Genomic DNA, 18658 nt, shown 5'->3' with positions numbered 1-18658 from the left:
TACTTAAAGCGAAACTAATGTTTTGCTATGAAACAGATCACGCAGACAGAAAAGATGATGGACAACGGTATTCTAGAGACATTTCTAAAGATCCTTAAAGGAATAGTTCAACCAGACATGAAAATTCACTTTCATGTCACATCATTCCAAACCTGAATAAGTTAATTTTCCCCCCCTAAACCACAAATGAAGATCTGTACTTTTTTTATATAGTCTTGTGCACTTAAACAGAACACACTGAGAATTTCACACACAGTGAGGTCCAGAACATCACGCATCCTTCTTTTGAACGCATACTAAAGGATTATACAATGATGTCTGAAATAATCTCAATCACTAAAGTGATTTCAAAATTGTATTTCTGTTCATATTTCTACGGTGGCCGCGAGGTGTCACTGGGCTGATACAGAAGAAAACACATGCAAACACAAAAAAACACAAGCAAATTCAGAAAGCATCTTCATTAGATTGGCGACACATGCCCTGCAAAAACTCGAAACACAAACAAACACAGAAACGCGCTGCACGGACGACAACAGAAGTGTGCCTGGGGGACACCAAAAACTGATGCTTCATTTTGACTGTTCAAATTCGTTAGTGGAGTTGTCAGCCACATTGACTATCGACTAGAATAAGTTGACAAGTTTTTAATCATTTTTTTAAACCTTTAAACTTTTTTATAGTGATACTTGTTTAAGTAAGTCGAGCAGCTACTACGTCTCATAGTTTTTGTTAAACTATTCAAATCGACAGGCTAATAATATCCAACGGACCTACGTTAAGAAAGTTAAAATAAAGTTATAAAGCAATTACCTTTCATGTGGCTGACAACTCCACTAACGAATTTGAACAGTCAGAATGAAGCGAGTCCCAATCAGGTGCATCAGTTTTTGCGGTCCCCCGGAAATACTTCCGTTGTCGTCTGTGCAACTTGTAGCGCGTTTCTGTGTTTGTTTGTGTTGCGAGTATTTGCAGCGCGTTTCTGTTTGTTTGTTTGTGTTGAGAGTATTTGCAGCGCGTTTCTGTGTTTGTTTGTGTTTCGAGTATTTGCAGCGCGTTTCCTTGTTTGTTTGTGTTTCGAGTATTCAGTAGTCGCCATCTGAATTTGCTTTTTTTTATGTGTTTGCATGTGTTTTCTACTTTTGCAGCGCAGTGACACCTAGCGGCCACCGTATATTTCCTCTTTATAACTTTTTTATAACAACACAACAAAAGCCAACTACCACACAAATCAATAATGTAAATGTATAAATGGTTCACTCTTCAAAAGTATTAAGCTTAAAACATTTGGGACAAATATAACATTTAAGAGATATTTGGTTATTTAAAACAAATCTAATGATTATGATACCAAAAAGTACGAAAAGTTTTTTCTCATGAAGGTCTCAAACTTTATTTTATAAATCACCAATTAAGGCACATTTAGTATAGTGGTACAAAACATGAAAAATTAAAGCAGAACAATCATTTATGACTATTTTAATTATAATTACACAAATACACACAAAGAAAAAAACTGAGAAAAAACATCTTCGAAAATTGTTTACAGACAAATTAAAGGCTTGTATAGACCTCAATAATCTCATAGCATCTCTGGACTTATTTTGGTAGAGTTTTCGTACTGTATACAAAATGAAAGAGAAAATGTTTTGTGTGTACATGTGTGGGTGTTTGAAATCTTCAAGTAACCTCGTAAGTTTTAATAAAAATTAATCACATTTCTACCTGTAATACACATTCTGATAGATTTAAAGCTTCACTGCACCACAGTCATACTGTACACTTTAAAGTGAAGTTTTTTTTAATTCCCCTGTATTCTTTAAATATTACCTGAAATACCCTGTCAATAACATCCTACCAATGTCAGATATGAAATCCAGGCTTGATGGTAAATAATCAAAAGTGTTCTACATGAGCTCCTTAGTTTAGGAGCTTGCACTCTCTTGGTAGATGGCTCGATATGTCTGGGGTGTGCTGTCAGCCACGGGGGTCTCTGAACGGGGGAAAATGGTTGGTCTGGTCTTGATCGGTATACGCAAGAATCCTCCAGACGTGACAAGGTCGCCGTAACCGCGAGCGTGTGAGAAGGCGTAACCAGAACGACGTGTGCTGATCCGTCGCCGTGGGAAGCGACGAGGTGGAGGCAGGGGCATGGCTTTGGATTGTCTAACCTTATGACGCACCTGTAGACAGGAAGAAATAGAAACAATCGATTTGTATTTGTACTTAATCTCTCCATCAATACCGATAGCCGATTATACAGAGCGACACCAATTCTGAAGACTAAATTCATATTTCTTAACTATCTGAATGTGATTTATTCATAAAATGACTGGTAGGGATGTAACAATATTATTGATATCGCGTTATATCATGGTCACATGACTGTATGAAACGATAGTTCTTCCAGACCTAACAAAGAGAATGTAAGACAAAATAATAGATGTCTTTATCAAGGTCCATCTGGTGCAATTCTTTTATTTTACCGATCTCATACCATAACTCACCTCTAAGCAACGGTTATTTAGAGGATAAAGAAAAGAGGATGCTTTTGGCACCTATCAAGTCATCATTTGCCATTTTAAATATTGCAATAAATATCCTACCATGGACTTTATACCGAGGTACTGTATTATCGGACAGTGAGATTTTGATATTGTTACATTTCTACAAACTGGTGATGGTCTTAACATTTTCTATATACAGAGCACAAATTCATTGTAGTTTCCTGTCCTCTATTGATTGACAGGATCGGCCGACAGGGTGAAAAATTGCTTTATCAACCGATAACGATTATTGGTGGATATTTTGGTGCATCACTACTAAAAAATGAAGAGCAGGATTTTTTCCTTCAGGAATTGATTGGATCGTTGGAAACCGGAAGATTTGAACAGCAGAATTTTAATATACACACATCTATCTACACACAAATCATTATATCTGAGTAATAGAGTATTACTGTAGTAATATAGTACTGCAAGATGTAAACATTTAGGAAAAGAAATAGGAGAAGACAGACTTCGCAATCGTGGAACAGGAAGTAGAAAAAGCGGTTCTAAACTAAACATGTCATTTCTTTATGAATGGCTCATCAGATTATGACCCCTCTGATTGTGGATTCCAGAAATAACCATGACATTACGCCTCAGCGTGATGCTCTGCTGCAGCCTCGACACAGCTGTGACTCATTCTCCACATGCGTTCTGCTCATGAAGGAAAAGGAATTTCACACTGTCAGCCTGTCGAGTTACATTCTGCTTTTTTAACACAACTGCTATAATTAGAAAACATGTCCGCAAGGGAAATACAAAAAAACAGATATGGAAAAAGATGTACTCTTATAATGTCAGGATGCAGGAGAATGACACACAGGATCAGCTTTAAAGGGATGATCCACCCAAAAATAAAAATGATGTCATGAAGTATTTTTATGTTTAGCAGATTGCATTGTTAGCTTAGCAACATGCTAACCTCCCGTGTACTTCATGAGGAGCGCTATCTGTGTGGCTTGCAGAATTCAGGGTTCCTACCCATTCACTTATGGGGTTAAATTTGAGTTAGGATACTAGCTAGGAATATAGCTGCCTGTGTAGACATTAGACATCAAGGTAGCTCACTATCAAATATTAGAACAGCGATACTTCCACCCACCTTGTCATTGATGGTCGGTTTAAGTTGTATGAAGAGGAACCGTTGTGCCACCACAGGCAAGGAACACAAGATAGTGGTCAAGAAGATGGTCAGCCACACATTCGGCTGACTTAGAGAGTTTCTCGCAGCGCCTGATATAAAAATGTCCATTTGAATTCATTTCAAAATTTGCGTCATTTTAAACATGTTATGCATGGGGAATGGGGGCACTCACCAATGAAAGGGAAAGATGAGGTGAAGATGAGGTACATGCCGTTGCTGTACATGGTAAAAGTAACAGCAAAATACACAGACAGACTCCCCCACAAGAAGAACTGATTCACCGCCGTCCAATAACACGTGTCCAAACCCAGCTTAAATACGCACGCACAGTCACCGTTACATGAGTGTGTGTACATGGCCCAATAAGTATTGAAAGTTTTGAAAAAATGACATATAAATACAATTACAAATAAATACTATTTGTTTTTGCACATGCAACTTTGTATTACATAACAAAATACTATTTTTCAAACAATGAAATTCAATTCTTTTCACATTTAGCTATACCAGTATTTTGGGGGCCACCGTGTGGGCATATGGCCCACTTGTTGAGTGTTGCACATTGTACTTCATAGTACTACGGTACTATATATCAGAATTTACCTGCACATTGACGGCTATAAGCAGGCATGTTTGCGCCAGTAGGGCGAAGGACTGATAATCTGCAATTTCTTTGCCGTCATCTCTGACCGTGTCGTTCATTGCAGCCCATGGGATGAAGAACAGTATGAGCGAACTGTAGCAGCTGTGCAGCAGAATCCTCACAAAGGCCATTTTACTGAAATACTGGTTCAGCTGACCCGGTGAGTACAGCTGAGGGTACTGGAAACTCCAGCGGTCATTCACATCCTGCAGGAGCACACCGCATCTCATGATATTAAATACACATATCAATACAGATATTGAAAATATAGGAACATGGTTTAGATTCACATAAGTGTAATATATTAGACATACTTGATCAAATATACTAAGGGCAATCACAGGTAAAGCCGTATACACCAGGTTGTAGAGCGTAATAAACCACTCGTCATACACCGTCTGTAATGTAAACAGAAAAGAGGAAAAGTAGGTCACAATGAGCATCTAAGGCTGTGTTCACCAAAAAAGTTTTTCCCGCCTGCTGCGCCACACGTTATCTTTCTGAGCGCTCTGAGCACCTGAAGATGACAAAAAACTCAACTCTAAGCAGAAAACCTCTTGACGACATGCGCTTTATTCCCATTGTCCAATCGAATGAAAGGAGATGTGGTGACGGAACTTTATATAATAACGTTGATAACCGCTAAGATTATGCGTATTAATGCTAATGCTAAGCTTTAAAATTGCTTCCGTCATAATTCCTTCAAACTTACAGCTTTCTAAACTTTTGAAGACTTCTATCCTTTGCTTTCTTAAGCCAATATAAAGTTTGTCCTCAGACTTTACTATCTAAATATAATAGTATATCATGACATCTGTACAAAGTCATGTCACTGTAGGATTTTAAAGAGCTCCAAACATTCTCACCTGTGCAGAGAAGCCGCAGAAGAAGCCATACCAGAAGTGCACAAATGTGAAGGTGAAGTTCTTGTAGAAGAAGTAGCGAAGGAACTTGCACATGCGTAGGTAAGACCATCGACCGTGGACGAGCAGGAGTCGCTGGAGGTAACGGAACTGAGCAAAGGAGAAATCGCTGGATAGAACTGCCTGCATGCCTTCCTGACCACTTATACCAACACCGATATGTGCAGCTAAAGACGAATAATAATGTTCAGTATGACAGGCTTCATTTAAAAAGTTCAAATGAGTAAAACATGAAGATGCTAACTTAAGTTACATCGGTAGAGTAATAAAGTTGTTTCAGATGGATGACATCGCTTATCTCTGTCTCCCTGCAAGAAACACTCACTTTTGATCATACTGACATCATTGGCTCCGTCTCCAATAGCCAACGTCACTGCGTTTTTGTGCTTCTTGACAAGTTCCACAACTTGAGCTTTCTGGAGAGGTGTGACCCTGCAACAGATCACTGTCTGGCACATGCACGCGGTCCTCAAGAGCTCCAGCTGCATGTCCTTCTGCAGAGCAAACGCCTACAAGAAGAATGTTGGGAAATGAAAATCCTTTATTATTGAAGAATGTCCAGAAGATGGGGAATAAATCATCTCTTGTCAATAAAGCAAGGTTCTCTTACCAGACTGTGGCCGTTTATTACCAGTCCATACTCCCCTTCAACCTTCTCATCCTCCACCACTTGAGATGTTTTCCCCAGAAGTCTGCTCTTCATAATAGGTGGTTCATCTCCTGACTCTGGGGACATCTTTCTTCGGGCATTCCTGAATGTTATCACAGAGTATTGGTATCCTAACAGCAGATTATGTGATGTATGTAAAATGATTTAGGAGATGAAGAAAGATGAGACTCACACAAGCTCTGTCCGCACTTCAGCTGCTGTGTTGGCGGCCACTATAAAGATATCTTTCATTTCTTCTCTGAGCATATTACAGGAATAACCAATGTTCTCAGCCGTTTCTGTGGGACATTCGAACACTCACTTTAACAAACGTAGTTGTAAATTAGCTTAACAAAATGAGGTTGTTGTGCTGGTATCTCCAGCAGGCATCTTAACTTCCTTTAAACAGCAAGACTTCATTATGTATTATGCTAAAACACATATTAAGAAACATTTGCTTCCTTAACATTTTAATGATATTGGAATTATTTAACAAATGCAAAAGATCTTGCACTTTACTTTTGCACTTTTTTATATTTTTTTTAGGCAATATTTGACAGTCAAGTTGACCCACAGCATTTCTCTTATTTTAAATGAATCCAGCCATAACAACTGAAGTAACATTTTTTAGATATTTACTATATCCCATGTACAAGCAACGTAGATAAGCATATATGTTTAATAATCGTCATTGATTTATGAATATAAATTATTTAATAAGTACTAAAAAGAAAAACCTGTGATGCATTCATTTATTTTTTAGTAAACGTTAAAAAAACAGCTCCCACAGACCCAGACTTCAGGGTTACCAATTCTGTTGTTTCCCTGCGAAATTGGGCTAATTTTAGCTGAAACTGCAGGTTGTTGTTATTCTGCTTGGTAAAAATGTGGAAGGATTTTGTTAATCTGCTGTCATTTTCTTAAGGTAAAATGAAGTCACTTAATAAACACAGACTGTATTGCTTCTATATACAATGATTTAAAGAAGATATTGTGTATGTAAAAAATTAACTTGAGTGTAAAATATCCACTTTATGTGGCATATTCGAGTCTGGGCATCAGGGATGGGGTTATTGTGAAGCTTTGGGCTAGTTTTGTCACACAAAACAGGCAACCCTGTCAGACACCACAACACTCGAGTCATGACAAGACCTTCTCATCCTCCACCACTCCACGTCAAGACTTGAAAACTAGACATCATACACTTACAGACTTTTTGAAAGGTTCTGAAACACAGTGATCAAATCAGCAGATGGCACAGACTTTCTGCAACAAGACTGAAAATCTGGGCAAAATCGGAGCAAAAGTCTTGTAGTGTATTTTAGCCTTAACCAGCAAGCTGAACCTTTAAAGAAATGTATTCTGGTTTTAGAAGGTCTTTCCAGGAAGTGAATGAATGAACTCACCCTGTTTGTCACCAGTCAAAACCCAGATTTTGATGTCAGCTTGGGCGAGTTGCTCAATTGTCTGAGGGACTCCATCTTGAAGTTTATCCTCGACTGCAGAAGCACCAAGGAGCTGCAGAAATAAGATCAACATATGGATAAACACTCTGAAAGACTATTACTTTGTTTGTGATGTTTCCATAGACATGTGTCATTATTATAGATTTACACAAAACCCTATTTAACAGTTATAGATAATAATATTAAAATGAATATATTCATATACTTCAATATGTTGGTCAACAGTATAGATTCTGTGGACATGAACTACACCTCAAATCTTATGGACAGAGTGTATGATGAATTTTCTGACCAGTTTTTTTCTGGCAAGAAATTTACAATTTCATTAAAAAACGATATAGAAAATGCTCTACATAACATCAAGAAGCCTACAATAACTGCACAGCAACAATCTAAAACCACTTGGAATATTTAACAACGCCCTGGAAATCAAGTTCACATGGAAGGACTACCAAAAAACATGATGGCGGTTTACTTGCAAATCCTTTTCAATCTCTTCATAAATGGCATCCAGTTTTGCCTCACGGTCATCCATTGCAGTGCTGGCCACATGGTGGCGCTGTTTCCATTCTGCAAACTTGTCTTCATCCAGGTCTTTACAAGCCAGAGCCAACGTCCTCAAACCTTCACCAGCATATTCCTGTAAAAGTGTTAAATAGGTATAGTAACTTACAGAATAAGTCACACAGAAACATAGAAAGCCAAACGTGACTCACATTAAGATGTTCTGTGGTGACATCCATGATTTTAGAGCAGGATGGATGCAGTCTCTCATAGATCATCGTATCAGCACCCTTACAATACAAAATTAGTCTTCCCTCGGGATTGCGTACTGCAGAAACACACACACATTAAAAAAATGCTGGTGTATTATTCTGCTCTGTTTGTGGATATTGGTATGATTCATTTGTACAGTTATAATCTGTTTTAATTTAAGAAGAGTTCACGTTCTCACCGATAACAGACATTCTCTTGCGGACGTTGTTGAAGTCCAGCACTGCCAGTAGCTCGTAAGTTTTGGGGACTCCCATCTCCACCACAGAGATGGTCTCTGGGGTACGGGAGCGAAATACAAAGCCAAAATTTCTGGCTGCGGTGACGAGAGCCCCTTCATCTGGAGACTGAGCCTGATAATACAGCTCCCCTGTGGAGAATAAGTTAGGTTATCATAATTTACAACAGGTTTGTAATACGATTAAATAAATAAATAGAATTGGGGCACACCTTCTGTTTTCTCCTCCGGCATCACAGTGTGACAGAGGGCCAGCAGACGGAAGAAGTCCTGCACCGCTGGAGAGCCCAGCTTCACTGCTTCCACCAGCTGATGGTCATAAAAACTGAACTTTGGGTCAGCCAGTGGGTTCCAGGAGAAGTCTACTTTTTCTGTTTTCTACAAATAAGAAAAGGAAGACACCGGCACTCGTAGTTACTTGTGGTTACATTCTTTGTAGTCGACTTCGAAAAGCTATTAAACTGTTATTGCTTGGTGCAGGTTTATTGAGTAACATTGTGACAACATGTCCCAGTAGTGTGTGATCATAAAAACACACAATTTGGAACAAAAACATAAAACCAATGTAATGCTTTGTTTTATTGTGTTGACCGATTGACCTAATAGCTCTTTTACAGCAAGGTTTTTAGAGTTAAAACTATAAAAAGTTTTTCTTCATTGAAATAAAACAAAAAATAAATACATACAAGCACATACATTAACATAATATAAACGTTAAATGTTGACTTAAGTCACTAAAATAAACAAAAGAAAATAAATAAAAACTAAACCAAATGTTAAAATACATTAAATGTATATTCACATAAAACAAATAAATAATAAAATGGCAAAAATAAATTTCAACTTAGAATGACTGCTAAATTGCTCAAATTAACAAGAAAACTCTGAATAAATACAATACAAAAAACTAACAACAAAACTACAATAACTCTCTAACACATTTTTTGAATTATGTCGTCAAATATAAAATTTTAGACGACTAAAATAAACCTACATGTGTAACACAGACATGATGACATTAAAATGTTTGTTTAGATGAGTTCACAGAGAATAAAACATTTGACACTTTGAAACCACCGCTAGAAAACAACAACAACATTTTCATTATGCATTTTCACTCTGCAGTGCTATATCTTATAACAAAAAAGTTCAGTGTAAAACATCCCAGTTTTACTGGGGATGGGTAGAAATATACTGTAAAAATAACAGTTTTCCCAGTAAAATTACATGTTTTGCATGGTTTGTAATTTGATGGGTTTTGACTGTATTTCAAAAATGTATGAAAATTCTGTAAAATGTTTCTTAAAATTACAGTTTTTTTTAATCTGTCAAAAAGAACAGTATTATTCTGCAAAATTAAAGGATTTTTACAGTATTGTAACTTTTATAATGTGGCAACTTGCCCCAGTTTCCTCTTGCTATTAACAAATGTATTAACAAAGGTTTTGGCCACCAACCTCAGTGATCTCAACCCTCTGCCCGGCAAAATCCACAACGTCACCTAAAGAACATCAACAACTAGAGATGAGTTAAACCCTCGACTGGGTAGTGTCACATTCAAAAACAAACATTTTAAACTCTTACCATAAGACTTCCCATTGATGGAGCAACGGTTAAAAGTCATGATGTTCTGTGTCAAGGTTCCCGTCTTATCAGAGAAGATATATTTGATCTGACCCAGCTCCTCATTCAGAGTGGTTGTCCTGGCCTGGGCTGGTGTGTTACTCTTCACATGGTACATTTTACGATCCCAGTCAATGAAATAACTGTTTCCCAGACGAAGGATTTCGACACTGTCAGAGCAACAAAAGATGTCCAAACAAACTTCAAAGGTAGCCATTTTCAATTATGTTTCATCAGTCTGCAACGGACCAGATAATAAATGTTAAACATCTGAGCACTGACCTGACATAAAGTGAGATTGGCACCACAGTGTTGAGGATAATAACATAAGACCAGAACGTCAGAAAAGCAGAGAGGGATGCATTCGCTCCATCAGGACGAGGAAGGAAGGCAATGAAAGAATCCCCTTCCTGGTATTCCCAAATCGCATTCCCAATGGACAAGATGGTGCACATGAAGGCCAAGAAACCAAAGATCTAACAAAAGGACCAGAATATTACACATATTTCTGAATGAGAAACACCAAGCATTCATTTATGTAAACCAGCCTGATGATACAGTAGATCTACTTACAAACATAACCAGAACATTCATGAGCCGATCAATGCTGGTTCTCTTGAAGACGGTCTTGCCAGAGTTCTGCATGAGCTTTGTGTCGGGACCTAACCGGGTTTGAATAGAGCTGGTGAACTACATCATTATCATACAAAAAATAGTTTTAAAGTGACTAAATCAACATGAGTATATAGTACAGACCTCCAAACACCACCAGACCAAAGCACCACTCTGTGTTTCTGAGTGTACATCCTCTGAGCAGAATCCTCTCATTATCTAAAGCCATTGTCTCTCCACTGACCGTCAGAGTTCCTGTGAACCGATCCAGACGATTGTTTGGAGCCTCACAGTGCACCTCACCTGAGAATAATACAGTAAAATATGTGTTCTGGGCCCCAAACAGAAGAATTACATCCGAATATTTAAGCGATAATGTACAGGCAGCCGGTTGTTATCACAGAAATAAGCTCTGACAGTCGACAGCGGAGGGTCTTATATCCCACTGAAGGGGCTTATTTGGGGATACAGGCCGGCTGCTTGTACATTCTCTCGCTCTCGGATACTTGGCACATGAGAAAAAAACTGGACATGAAATGTGAAATTAAAATATTATATATTAGGTCATTTTTACAGAGGAAAAGACGTTTACTTTCGGTTTTATGGTGAGAAACGACGTTCACGAAATGGCAATCTGGTTATTTTGTAAATATAATGTCAAATATGTTATTTAAAGACATATTTACATTTTATTTGTCAAAATGATTTGCTGCATCTGAGTTCACGTGTGTTATTAGTTTTGAGAGGTTATTATCTGGGAATAACAAACCTGCCAATCACGCGACTGGCCAATCAGAATCAAGCAACGAACCGTGTAATCAATAATTATAATATAGTTACATAAACACTCTTTAGCAATTTCCCAAAAGAGAAAAAACGATCTACCCTCTAGCAACATCTCTGAATGTTGAAGCTATTGTGTAGCAACTGCCAGAGTTACACTAAAAATACTCTGATCGGAACATTTACTAAAGATCTTTCGGCATCTGAAGTAACTTCTGTTTTGGTGTAATTCACCTTTGAAAGCTGCAAGTCTCTGGATGTCATTGCCCAGGTCTCCTGTGACTGTCAATGCTTGTTTCACCTTCAGATTGGTTTCCCTGAGACACAAAGAGAAAGAGAGAAAGATGAAGGCTCTGACTCAGAGTAATAATAGAGTCTGTATATTCACGTGTTGAAATACTGACCCATCCAGCTCAGCTGTCTCGATGTAGACGAGGTTCAGAGGTTCACTACTAGACAGCAGCAACAGATCAGCCTAGAGGTATGAATGGTATGAAATTTATCTTAATAACATTTATTGTTTACCAAATACATACTACACTATAACTGTACCATTAAACCTTACTTTATACAGTCTTTGTAACAAACCACAGATACCATATTTGTACTAAAAATGTAACGCATACAACTACATTTTGAAATTTTGTTTTTTGGAATATTGTTAAACTTTATTTAATGTTTTTAAGTAAAGAAAATTGTGTAATAAAAAATAAGTAGCTGTCATTAAACATATTTAACATACTTTTCTTTAAACAAAATGATCTTATACTATTATGTTAACCATCTTAAATTATATTTATCACTCACAACATGAGTGTAAAAAAAATACAGTCTAAATTATTGCACTTACATTTGTAGGTAACATCAAATTCCTGCAGTATATTTGTTTTAAAAAATTTGGCCACGACATTCTCTAACCATTAGGCCACGACTGCCCTTTGAGACTTCCCATGATGGCCGTTGACTTACGTATAGCCACCCATAGAAGTACATGAGGCATCTATGTTCATACATCTATGATTGGAATTGTACACTTACTGTGACAAACTCATTGTTCTCCAGCTTGACAATGTCACCCACTTGAACATTCATCCATTTTTCTTTCTTCACCCTGTTTGAGAGAATGACACAATGACGCATCATTAGTCTTGGTGTGAACTGGACATACAATATATTTATTTTAACTGTGTTCATGTGATTTTTATGAAGTTGTTCCTCCCCAAAATGAAGTAGAGAGATGATAAACTATAATATTACACACTGTCGTGAGACAGTGTGCACTTACTCTCCATCAATGAGCACTTCCACCTCTCGATTGTTGACATGTTTATCGTTCTTGTGTCGGGTCTGTGTGAGGTAAACATGACAGTGTATGAATGGACAGTCAGGCACACATATTTCTGACGACAGGAAGCAGAAAGACTCACTATGTCATCGGAGAGATCTTTAGCTAGAGTTATAGACAACACCAGCAGCAGAGGAACTACAGTAGTGAACCACGACAGAGAGGAGATCTGTGGGATCAGCTGTTCAACACAACACAGTGTGACGTCAGTTAGGGTGCGTTCATATTTGTAGTTCGATTCTTTTGGTCCGGACCAAATTTTAAATAAATGTAGTCCTGGTTCGCTTGCATTCAATATCGATTTTATATTACCAAATCACTTGCATTTCAGGGTCGTGTCTTGTTAACACTTCCTATTTTTGCTTCAGTTCGTGTTGCGTTCATATTTCAATCACGACAGAGTTTGTTTGAAAGTGGACCCATCTTTTCAGCGGTCTCAATCCTTTTGTTGCACTCCAGGGTTCACATTTACACAAATAAACCGCAAAGAGCAATCGTATCGGAATTTGTTTATATCTAACCAAACATGGCATATGTGAACACACCCTTAGAAACATCAATTTCATCAGTCACACTTAACAATGAAGTCTCATTCATTTACATTAGCAAACGCATTAGCTAACATGAACTTACAATGATCTTTACTATTGTTACCGGATGCAACATTTGATGAGTGTATTAATAAATGTTGAAATTAATATGTCTTAAAAATAGTAGATGCTGTAGAGTTTTTGTCAAGTATTAATTCAAAATAACTCTGTTAAAAAATGTTAACAAATGAAATCTTATTGTAATGTTTTACCCATCGATTTATTCGAGCTTTTGTAATTTCAGGAAATGTTAAATCATATTTAACTTAAACATGTGAAATGATATCCTCCAAAATATAAAAAATAAAATGTGTCAAAATACAAAATTATTTTAAAATTAAAAATGATGTGCCTTGAGAATGAATCAATAACTACTGAATAACAACAGAAAGGTTATCCATTGACATATTAGTTCTTATATTAAAATAACAATTAAAATCCTCTGTTTTTAGTTCACTTACCTGTAACATAAGAAGAAAGACAAAGTATGCATTTGCCAGCCTCTGAAACTGCTCAAACAGGTTAAGAGGGAGGAACGTGAAGATGTTGTACTTCGAGGTCTTAATGGCATTATTCTGTCAGCACAGACATGAGAAACAATTTGATGAAAAACTCCAACAAATGCACGTCCGTTTACTGATGTAAATCTGTTCATACCCACCGCATATTGAAAAGAGAAATTGAACTCCCTGTCATTAGCTCGCAAGTGCCTCTCCTCTGCAAACAGAGAAATAATAGAATAGAAACGTTACTCAAATCAATTGTTTGGACATGCAAAAACAAGCCTGACAAAAATCAATCTTATTACAGTTATTCCAGTACATATAAGACATAATGAGATGTAATGAGGCATAATGAGATTTGTGTATGATATACCTTCAGCTTTCTTTTTCTTTTTTAAACCACACGCAGACAGCAAAGAGCCCATCTTACTATGATCACATCATCACGCTGGTAAAAAAAAAAAGAGCGAAACCAAACCATGAAAACACATTTGACAATGTATTAAATCAGTGTTTATTGTGTGAAGATATCCTAACTTTGTTATTTGTTTTATTATAAACACTTTAATAGTCATAAGTCATAGAACTGAAACGAAATAATTTACTTTCATCAGTTAATCAAATAGATTTTTTTAAAGGTATCTTCTATTAAATGGAAGATATGCCATGTTATTTTATACTGTAGTATGACCAGTTACCCTTTAAAACTCCAAGAGGGAATAATGACCCTTATAATAAAGTTATGTAATACTGCTTAAAATAAACAAGAAAACAAGAAATATGATCATGTGACTATATTCATGTGTGTTCTATAGCAATCTATAGGGTATTGTGGTTTCTTTCATCTTACAGTCCTCGATGGAAAGTTTCGGTTGCTTATATTATAATGTGTGATCAACACTACAAAGCATGAAACGTCATGATGAATTATGAAAAAGCATCGTTCTGTTGGTGTCTAACTGGTTAATGATCAACTGGATGAAGGTTCAGTTTATTTTACAGCTCTGGGCTTATCAGCACGACATGTTAATAGCACATGAATGTATTTACACATAAATATCCATAGACACACCTACACATACACAAACACTAGTTAAAAATAACTGTTTAATGTAAATTCCTAATATTATGTAAATTATATACAGTATGTATGTATACACACTCTTTATCAAATAGAAAAAACACAGCCCATCTTAAACCATCATAATCTCTCATACCCTTCTACAGCCCTGGTTCAGTCAAAAGTAAGAAGCACTTAAGGAATAATTGTTTTTGGCCAAACAATGATTGAACATTAATAAATATGATCCTTTCTATCAAAGTACAGACACTTCAAATACATACAATAAGTGTTTGGTAAATTGAAAAAGTAATTAATTACTAGTTACTCATTACATATTCAATAGTGTAGTTAGATTACTGTACAAATGACTCTCACCAAAAATATTATGTTACTATTTATTAATAACTTTCTATATTCTATATCAACCTTGATTAGTTAAGTGATTAGACATGAAACGCCTCTTAATTTATTCAAATAAATAATATATAACTACATAAAGTAATCTCATGAACTGACTTAAGCTTTACAAATGTGAGAAAGCTACATTAATACGTGCATTTTAAAGTTAGACTATTACACACATTACAAACTATTTAGTTCAATTACATCCGAAGTAACTAAATTAATTACGGGAAAAATAAGAGTAATCACTTTCTTAATTAAATAACAGTAACGTATTACTTAGTAACCAGTTACACCAAACACTGCATACAATATCCAAATTAAAATATGAAAGTAAATGTACTGTAAATGTGATCTTTAGAAATTTTATTTATTTTAACAGATAAAACTGTCTGCTGCGTTTCCTAAAAGATATATATGTTAAAAAATATATAGTGCAACTACTACGGAGAATGATACAATATGATAAAATGTTGATAAATTACAATAAAATCTGTCATATATCATTCACCCGTTTGTAGTTCAAAACATGTATATGACTCTCTATTATACTACATTTAGCTTTAAAAATAAATACTTTCTGATGTACTGATAACCATCATAAAGACACAAGTGGAAGTGATATTGTGTAACATTTGATAGTAAAAAATAGGCCTTTTGTACAAAAAAAGTTGTCTTTATAATATACATTTAACATGTATTGTCTTTATAAAATGTGTTATATTATGGTGTATTTAATCTTTCACTATAGATGCCACATAATTATAAAAAAGTTCAATGGCCATATACTGTACTGCTGTCGTCAGTTAATTTAGCCAATCTGAAATCTCCATACGACCCTTCACCGACAACAAGGAAAATCACACCCTTAAACACACCTTAAAACGTCGCCCGTTACCTTATCTCTGCTTTTGACAAAGTTATACTTCCCTTTACGTATATATTGATACAGATATTTCATACAGTGCGTCAGGTTATACTTCTTACTAGACTACGTTTCAACTTTTACGCTTTCTAAGCCAGCACACCACATCACAGTTATACAGTACATGCCTCAAGCTAAAGTCAATGAGTAACTCAATTTGAAAGTTACAAAAACTCAGTCAAAAGCACGTTTCAAAAACAATACACAAGGTCAATAAACATATGTGATATGAGAAAGGTGCAGTAAAAAATACGCATACCCAAATCAGACGTCTGCCATTCAAGATCACCAGAGAAACAGCAGCGTTTCACTGTGAAGCACTGCAACATCCAGTAAACATGCGCCCAACAGCACACCTGAGCTTTACTACATTACCCACAATGCAAAAGGATCCTCGATAAGGTATGTGAACAGGTAAAGGTTGAAAGTGCACCCTGAGGTTCCTTTAAGAAGAGAGGACACCGTGAAGGACTGGGCGGAGTCACAGGCTGTAGTTTCGGCCTATGGAAAAGGTTAGGTGACTGAGATGATAAGCTTGGAGGAAATGGAGGGATTTTACAGTGCAGTATGTGCAGAGAGAGAGAGAGAGAGAGCAAACAGTGGTTGATCTTTGGACTTTGGGCCGGCAGAGGGAAGCTTTTGGTAGAGATAATGACTTGAACAAAACATTCAAAACCATGAGAGACTGCTGTTGCATGAAACATTACAGTATTAACAGGCCAGACTCAGTATGACACATACAGTATCTAAATGAAGTACACAAAGCTTGGAAATGAGACAGGGTATCATCGTTGCCAGATTAAAAAGGTTTTTTATGATTACTGTGAACTCGGTCAAAATGGAAAATTTTATTCTGGCAGTCAGTTGAGAGAGCAAAGGAAATGATGGGATTCAAACCCATCACATCCACATTAGCACCGCAGCTTAATGTGTTGATGTGCAAACACGCCCATCCTTTTGTGACATTAAAAAGTACAAGAACACCGACAAATAAAAAGTCTGCAGTGCAAAACATTCTTAGTAATTTTGCCTTGATTTTAAAAATAAATATTGAACAAATTTCTGGAAGTTTGAGAAGTAAAATTTTCTAAGATATGATTTTAATTTAAGATAATGATTTAAATGATTTAAATGCATGCTTATACCAAAAATGATCTGCCAAACCGAAAAATTAAACTTAATTAAAAAAAGAAACTCAATAAACTTGTATGGTTATATTTGAAAATCTTTTCACAAAACAATTTTTCATATCTTGATATAAATACCTTTGATTTGTATATTTTTTTATCATTAATTTGCTTTTTTGAATAGAACCCTAACAAAAAATACCATATCAAACATAAAAGAAAAACACATACATGAAAAAGTCCATAAATAAATAAACATAAAATGAAATAAATCTTTAAAATGTTGTATGTTGTTACTTGAAAACAAGACAAAAATCCTTAATAAGACATTGATTTTTTTACTTTGTAAGTTACTCACCTGCATGTCAGTTTCAAGCTGATCTGTCAATGACAAAAAGAGATGTTCAACACAAAAATACACGAGCAAACTGCCACATAAACACAGGGACGAATGCTTTAACAAAGATATAATGCACCATAACAAGCCGTACATCCAACCAGTGCACTACATTTCAAGTCTTCATTTGGACTGAAATGAAAGCATTCATTCACTGAAAGTCTTGGCCTCTTCTGCAGCAGTGCTTGACAGCCCCTGATCATTGTATATAAAAATCTGGGAATGACCTGAAGGGGAGTAAATGATGACAGAATTTTCATTTTGGGATGAAGTATGCCTTTAATACAGATCCAAGTGGGCAAAGAGATTCTTTGTGATCTTGAGGATAATCCCAGGACAACATGAGTCTAAAATATTGTCAGGAATGCAGTAGCAATGAGAAAGGTGAAATGATATGATAACAAAATTCTGTATATTTTTCAATACCGCCATACCAGTTGATTGAAGCATAAGTCCGAGAAATGAAACAAGTGAACTAAATAAGAAATTAAATGAAGAATTTGGAAAATAATGGATTTTAAAGGTCCAATGTGTCATATTTTGGAGGATCGAATGTTGCAATATAATAAAAGTAAACATAACTATTTGTTCGGAGGTGTATAAAGACCTTAATGAAGCACCAAGTTTTTATTACCTTAGAAAGAACTAATTCAAACACCACAGTTACCCTTACAAAAAATTTGCCATATTGCTTCAACTGCTCTAAAAGAGCACATTTCGTAAATATTTACCTTCTACGGCAAAGGAGCAAAAATTTGATGACGTCTTAGTTCCGTGAGAGCCGCTGTAGTGCTTCGAAAGGGAGGGCGGAGTGAGCCATTGGTTGCAGTTTACAATCTCACCACCAGATGTCGCTAAAATCTCAACATTGCTCCTTTTGAAAAGAAATTAAGCTTGAAACA

At 36.1% G+C, this 18658-nt stretch overlaps 1 protein-coding gene across 1 annotated transcript; it reads right to left on the bottom strand.

Moving 5' to 3' along the window:
- Positions 1-1464: 1464 nt before the first annotated feature.
- Positions 1465-16750, bottom strand: atp8b5b (ATPase phospholipid transporting 8B5b). The gene is made up of 28 exons (XM_056737300.1): positions 16492-16750; positions 14216-14290; positions 14001-14056; positions 13801-13914; positions 12832-12930; positions 12690-12751; positions 12443-12515; positions 11809-11879; positions 11639-11721; positions 10766-10924; positions 10583-10671; positions 10292-10485; positions 9971-10179; positions 9844-9887; positions 8599-8764; positions 8330-8518; positions 8091-8206; positions 7850-8014; positions 7315-7426; positions 6102-6207; positions 5870-6011; positions 5585-5768; positions 5203-5426; positions 4651-4734; positions 4297-4542; positions 3866-4004; positions 3652-3782; positions 1465-2183 (listed from the first exon to the last, which is right to left on the bottom strand). Exons 2-28 carry the CDS (start codon positions 14265-14267, stop codon positions 1926-1928), a joined length of 3567 nt encoding a protein of 1188 aa, XP_056593278.1. The 5' UTR covers positions 14268-14290; positions 16492-16750; the 3' UTR covers positions 1465-1925.
- Positions 16751-18658: the final 1908 nt, after the last annotated feature.

The sequence above is a fragment of the Triplophysa dalaica genome, chromosome 22, assembly GCF_015846415.1.
Source record: "Triplophysa dalaica isolate WHDGS20190420 chromosome 22, ASM1584641v1, whole genome shotgun sequence".
Lineage (NCBI taxonomy): Eukaryota > Metazoa > Chordata > Actinopteri > Cypriniformes > Nemacheilidae > Triplophysa > Triplophysa dalaica.
This window is presented reverse-complemented; position numbering and strand designations above follow the sequence as displayed.